This window comes from Helianthus annuus, chromosome 1 (genome assembly GCF_002127325.2).
Source record: "Helianthus annuus cultivar XRQ/B chromosome 1, HanXRQr2.0-SUNRISE, whole genome shotgun sequence".
Taxonomy (NCBI): Eukaryota; Viridiplantae; Streptophyta; class Magnoliopsida; order Asterales; family Asteraceae; genus Helianthus; species Helianthus annuus.
The window spans coordinates 128690910-128698446 of NC_035433.2; the positions used below are offsets into that span (position 1 = coordinate 128690910).

Below are 7537 nucleotides of genomic sequence, written 5' to 3' on the forward strand. Positions count from 1 at the left end.
TTCCTGCTGAGAATTCATGTTGATGTAATTATATATCTGTCAATTTTTTTAACCGCAATTTATATACTCTTTCACAAAAAGTTTGTGTTGTTTCAATGAAACGTTGTGATAGTTCCCTACCTATATAAGAAAGGTCTTTGGTCAGTTTTACATGAATTTTATACACTTTTAGTACACGTTTTTCATAACATAAAAGAATACTCGTTCTTGTTTCCCTTCGAATTATCTGATAAAAAATTTAGAGATCAACACCAAAATACCTTAATCTTAAAGTGATCGGTATACGATTCAAAGAGGTATCTACACCATTTTCAAAGTATAAAATCCACATTGAATTCAACCATTTGAATAGTCAATTACTCAAACTTTAATGGGATGACTTTTAATGTTTTTTAGAAGTTTATTTGAACAAGCAAAAAATTGTATTCGAATTCGATCATATTCATATAATATAACAAATAAAATAGTCCTTAGATAAACAAATTATGGAGTTGACTTTTGTGATATGATGCCTTCAAAATCTTGTTATTAAATCATAAGTACATGATGCAATGGTGAAGTTTTATTCTTTAATTGTTATTATTGGTTGAATGTTTCAAAACAACATGGTTCATGTCCCTTTCTTATGATTTGAGTCTGATGCATACAAAAGTCAGAAACATCTGAAATAACTATTAAAATTGTTGATTCAAATATTCATCGAATATAAATGCGAGTAATTGGCTTTCCTCCATCGTAACAGATATCAAATAATCATCACCCATGGGTAGATGTAGAAGGTCGTTTCGCTTCTTTATTTCCGTCTTTCTACTTGTACATTTCATATGCTGCATCAGCCTTGTCTCAGGCATAATCAGAAGAGAGGCTGCTGAAACAAGGTGCATTGAGAGCGAGCGAAGAGCACTCCTTCGTTTAAAACGTGGATTCGTGGATGATTATGGCTTACTCTCTTCTTGGAGTAATCATAGAAGCTCACAAGATTGCTGTTTATGGCGAGGCGTAGACTGCAACAACAAAACTGGTAATGTCATAGTGCTCGATCTTCATGGATATTGGTCAGATGATCTTGACGCTGTAGTTCAATTAAGTGGCGACATTAACTCTTCACTGCTTGATTTAAAACACTTGAACCATTTGGACCTCAGCTTTAATAGCTTCACCCGGATCCCAGAATTCGTTGGTTCCCTCAAAAAACTTCGCTACCTCAACCTTTCCTCCACTAGTTTAGAGGTATCCAAAGTCCCCCCTCAGTTGGGGAATCTATCAAACTTACAAATTCTTGATATATCATATTCTTCGGTTGTTTTAAGAAACACAGAGTGGCTATCTAAACTTTCCTCGCTTGAATACCTAAGTCTCAGCGGTGTAGACCTCAGCAAGTCTAGTAATCTGTTAGAAAATGTGATCACGCGCCTTCCTTCCCTTTTCGAACTACACCTAGTTTTTTGTCTTCTTCCAAAATTTTCCACTAATACGTTACTTCCAATAACCAATTTCTCAAAAGTTCTTTCTATTCTAGATATCTCCGATAACTATCTTCCCCCCTCTATGATATATCCTTGGTTATTCAACTTCAGTAACAGCCTCATCGATATTGACCTCTCATACAACGAATTAAATGGCTCCATTCCTGAAGCTTTTGGCGCATTCACGTCCCTACAGAAGTTAGATTTGACCACCAATGGTCTCAAAGGCCGTATCCCAACATCGTTTGGAAACTTCAGCAACTTACGATCGTTATACTTAGGTGGGAACAGTCTCAAAGAAGACCTTTCCAACTTCTTCCATCTCTTGAAACCAGCAGAGAAGTCGCTCCAAGTTTTGGACTTGAGTTCGAATGAGTTATTCGGTTCCTTGCCTGATGTTACAAAGTTCGCTGCCTTAAAAGAATTATATCTTCAGAACAATGATATAAAGGGATCATTTCCAGTAAGATTCGAGCATATCTCGAATCTCGTCATCATCGACTTGGCTGATAATCATATCACTGGATTGCTCCCGGATCTTTCAGCTCTTTCTTCATTGCAGGAGTTATATTTCGAGAGAAACAATTTGCGAGGGACTCTCGCAGATAAGATTATGCCCCTTTTTGAGCTTCAAAGTTTAGGGGCATCTTCAAACTTGTTGAATGGTACGATCACCGAGACTCACTTATCAAATCTTTCTCATCTAGTTTACCTTGATTTGTCATATAACTCACTCGCTCTCGAAATTGATCATGATTGGTCTCCAATTTTTTCCCTCGATGTCATGTCATTTTCATCTTGCAAGTTGGGTCCTTCTTTTCCCAACTGGCTACAAACTCAGAAGAATTTCTCCATACTTGACATCTCGGCTACACAAATCAACGACTCTGTCCCAGATTGGTTCTGGGATCAGTTAACACCGAATCTTCGTTACCTGAATCTGTCATCTAATCAAATTCATGGCATTGTTCCAGATTTGTTGTATGGGAACCAACCTTACATTGATTTAAGATCCAATAACTTTTATGGCCCTGTCCCATTGTTTCCTTCAAACACACAAACACTAGTTCTCCGCAATAATATGTTTTCAGGATCAGTTTCCTTCTTGTGTAATTTCACCACCATATTTCGACTTGATCTTTCGAATAACCGACTGTCGGGAGAGCTTCCGGATTGCTGGATAAACTTAACTAACTTCTTTTACCTTAATCTTGAAAACAATAAACTGTCAGGGAGAATCCCCGCATCAATGGGATCCCTTACATATCTTCAAATGTTAAGTTTGCGTAGCAACAACCTAACCGGAGAGTTGCCATCTTCCTTAAAGAACTGCACCATGTTGACGCTACTTGATGTCGGAGAAAATAGCCTCTCAGGTCGCATACCTACTTGGATTGGAAAAAGCCTAACGGAGTTACGTGTTCTTAGCTTAACATCTAATGGGTTCCATGGTACCATGCGTACAAGTTTATGCAGGCTTTCCAAAATACAGATTTTGGATCTCTCTATCAACAATATCTCTGGAAGCATACCCAGGTGCCTCAGCAATCTCAAAGGCATGACCGACGAATCAAAAAAAGTTCAGTTTTTTGGGTGGAACACCGTGGGGCTATCACGCACTAGGCTCTCGATTAAGCGAGATACATATACGTTTGAAGCATTGTTGCAATGGAAAGGAAGACGATATCAATACAGTAACACTTTAGGTCTGGTTACTAGCCTTGATCTCTCTAGCAACTCCCTCAACGGTGAGATACCACGTGAAATTACCAATCTTTCAGGACTTGTTGCATTAAACCTTTCCAGAAACAACTTAACCTGGCGAATTCCTCAAGATATTGGAAGATTACGTTGGCTGGATTTCCTTGATTTATCAAGAAACTATCTGAGTGGTGGTATCCCAGTAAGCCTTTCGCAATTGACCAATCTTGGCCTGCTGGACCTTTCATACAATAACTTGTCAGGAAGGATACCAACTAGCACTCAGTTACAGAGCTTTGGTGCTTCATCCTACACCGGGAATCCTGCACTTTGTGGGCTTCCGCTTAGTAATCCATGCCCTGGAGATTTGGTTCCTGATCAAAGCCCAAGAACTACAGTAGAAACTGAAGACAATGCAGGTCAAGATAAGCTTATTACTCGTGGTTTTTTCATTTGCCTTTCGACTGGATTAGCACTTGGATTCTGGGGACTTTTTGGAACTTTGTTTATAAGTGATTCATGGAGATATGCATATCTCAAGTTCTTGGACCATATCACACACTGGATTTATGTTGTGATAGCTGTGAATTACAACAGGCTGCTGAGGCGGTCTTGACCCGAAATGGTATTCCTACATTTATGATTTTCTTTCTTAGGCGACTTTTCTAAAGGTTTCTTTGAAGATGTTGTGTTCCAAAATAAATAAATAAAATACTAACTCATGTTGTGCATAGTCTGAATTGACACCTAACTAGGTGACCATTCAATTCCTCAAATAGCCCACAAGACAAAGTATGCAAGTCGACTTTTGTCATGTTTCTTAGAAAATGTTTGTACACATTAAGATTGCAATCAGATATATATATGCTACGAAGAAGATTAGCATAAATAACATGAAAACCTACAAAAAACAAAATCTTGAAGTAAGCACCATAAGAACCAAATGAATGTCATTTCAAGAAATTACAGTGCATGCAAATCCTAATAATGTTTCATATGATATCATGGCCATAAATATCAACCAATGAAAGTTCTTTTACCCTTAGAATGATATTCATTTAGCCAACTAGGCCACTTACATTTTTGCAATGAAAAAAAGATGTTAATTGTGATTCTTGAACCTATTTGATGCGCCTGCGATACTAAATGAATTGAAAATTTTCATTAGAATTCGCAAAAGTCAAAATGACAAAAATGGTTTCCCATCAAAAGAAATCTCAACGTTTTGAACCTAGGCACTGAATGCTTTGCTATCCAATTATCCAAAACACAAAATAAGAAGGGATGGTGGAAAGGCAAGGGCAAAAGGGCTAAAAAATCAAGTTGGAGATGATGAAAATGTGTCCCCACGCCCGTGGAGATCTTGCCTTTGGCAAGGGGCAATGACCACAAAAAAAGTTGGATGGGGTGGTGTTCTACACTGAGTACCCTAATAAATAAAAGAAAAGAAAGGAAAGAAAATTAAGGAGAGAAACTAAAGGGTGTGTTCCCGAGTTAAAAATCCCTCCCCATCCCTCCCCTCCCCTCCATGTCTTTCCAAATTGGAAAGACTATATTATCAGACAAAAAAAACCCCATTTTCCCTCCCCTCCCCCCCCCCCTGTTAAGGGATAGGGAAAGAAAGATATAATACATTTTATGAAAGAAAAGAAAAAAATTTATAGATTTTATGTGCACCGAAGTTGAATAAAAATTTACAATTTTAAGAATATACACTTGAGAATGAGTTTACAATGTGTTTTAAATAATAGGTTGAGACTAATTTGAGAGTTTGATCACATCTCTTTCTCTTCAAATCTCTCTAATTTGAAAGAATAGGTTGAGACTAATTTGAGCAGTTAAAAAGTGGGTTAGTGGGTTTAATAGTTATTTCCATTTTGTCACTTATAATAATAATAATGGCTATGTAACAGCCACCTTGTTTGTTTGAGTAAAAAAAATAAAGAAATGAATTAGTAAAAAATATGGTTTCCCTCTATTTTTCTATCTGTTTTTTTTTTTCTATTTTCTTAGACCATTTGATTAACGATTCAGTTCGTATTGCTGGAGCAGGGTTCATTGAAGAATAATGGAAATTTGTAAGGGTGAGGGAAATTACCATTTTACCCTCATGTGCATTGCACATGACAGTTTTTAACTAAGATTTCTAACCAGGTTTGGCCTAAAGGACAAAACGTGCAAGATTTTGAAAGGTTAAGGACACCGCCTGTAAACTTTTGGCCAAAAGGACAGCGCCTGCAATTTGATGTAAAACATAAATGACAAAACTTGTAATTTACTCTTTCATTTTTAACCTTTCTTAATTATTTTAATGAGTCTTCACTTCCTAGGTACTTTTTTAGACGGATAATTTTTTCCCCTTAAATAATTACACCTCCTAAGTATTAAATCCTAATCTCCCTACAAAAGATAATTCCTCTTGACCACTAGGCTATAGCCTGAGTGGCCATAGGTATTTATTTTATTAGTTCACTATCAATTATCGAATCATTTTCATTCACTTATCGTGTTAAATATATAAATCCAAGTTTGTAATTATGAATGAGCGATGAATAAACAAAAAACAGTTAATAAAACAATATCAATTTCAACAAAGTTTCATCTAAGTCGGAGTAATTGAATATTTATACTATTACATTGTCACTAATTATTACTCATATTGTATACCTAGGGTGGAGTTATTGTAAAAAATACCAAAAGTGTGAGAAAGGTAAGAAAGAATCTCAACCATTATATTAGAATTAATTGAAAAGGGTAGGATTGTAAATGCATTAACAAATTTAAATATGGTAATCCTTGATTTAAGGATTTGGAGAGAGAAAATGCTGGATTTAAGGACTTATAACCGTCCATAAATATAACACCATTCAGAGTAAGAGTATGTTCATACATGGTGTTTTAAATATAACACCATTCAGAAAATATAACACCATTCAGCACAAAAATAACACCATTCAGCACAAAAATAACACCATTCAGCAGTAAATAAAAAAAACACCATTCAGTACAAGAATATAACACCATTCAGCAGTAAAAAAAACACCATTCAGTACAAAAATAACACCATTTAGTAAAAAATAACACCATTCAGTACAAGAATAACACCATTCAGTACAAGAATATAACACCATTCAGTACAAAATAACACAATTCGATACAAAAATAACACCATTCAGTAAAAAAACACCATTCACATACACACGGTAAACATATGTTGTAATGGAACCCATACATCGTGTCGTCGTGGAATCGAAAGACAACCCCATCCCACGTTAAATCGCCGGGACATAAAACGCATTAACAACTCACCTATATCTTCTGATCCGAAACAAACCGAGCAAAAACAAGATGCTCGCCGGTTCCTTCCTTGCACAGCGGCAACGATTCTGACAGGTAGTGACGGTTGTTCGTTGGTGATGTCGGTAAGCAGCGACGGGTATAAACGAGAGTGGCTAGTGCAGCGGAAATCTCCGATGAAAACGAAAAGTGGAATTTGTGGAGAGAGAGATATTGTAGGGATTTTGATTGACAGTTTCTATTTTTGAATGTGTATAAAGACTTTATTGCCCCTAGAATTTACAATTCAGTCCAAAAAATAAACCAAATTTTACAATTTGGTCCCTATTAATCTCAACCATTAGATCAAAGATCTAATGGTGTAGATTCTTTCTTACCCTTCTCACAGTTTTAGTCTTTTTTACAGGATCCTAACTCTGTATACCTATATATTAATTTGAAACATAACTGAAGAACAATGACTTAACGATGACGGCGTCAGGTCATTTTCTAATTTTACAATTTCACTCCCTCACTTTGGTCCGCCCTCTTCCTTCTCACTTGCCATTGACGTCACCCCCTTCTTTACCTCTTCGTGATCCAATCCAGAAACAATCAGTTTCATCCTACTGAGAGAGAGAGAGATGTGATAGTGTATGGTGGCACAAGGCACCGTTTCTATTCTTTTTGCAAACCTATAGATTTGGCAGGTTCAAGACATGCCGCCGGGGCATCGGCCATAAGCAAGTCGTTTGAGAGTTTAGAAACGATGTCGTGTCCTCTAACGTCACCATCGTAAGCCACGTGTAAAGGCATGTCTTCTTCCTTTTCTTATTTTCTGCTCGGTATGCTTACTCTACCACTATTCACCTACTCTGTTTGCAATCCTAAGACCTGAGTCACTGCTGATTCACCCATTCACACTCTTCTTTTTCCAAAGAAAAAGATCACCGTTGGATATGCTGATCCGTGAGTTCTAGGCTAGATAAGGAGAGAGACACTGATTCCTTTTTTTATTAGAAGGTATCGGTTTACCTCTATTGGGGTTCCGATTCGATTTTGCTGATCGGCGAGTTCTAGGCCAGATCAGGAGT

General features: G+C 36.9%; 1 protein-coding gene across 1 annotated transcript; it reads left to right on the forward strand.

Annotated features, from left to right (window-relative positions):
* The first annotated feature begins 762 nt into the window (after positions 1-762).
* Positions 763-3783, forward strand: LOC110931177 (receptor-like protein EIX2). The gene has a single exon (XM_022174586.1). The coding sequence runs from the start codon at positions 763-765 to the stop codon at positions 3781-3783; it is 3021 nt and encodes a 1006-aa protein (XP_022030278.1).
* The last annotated feature ends 3754 nt before the right edge of the window (positions 3784-7537 follow it).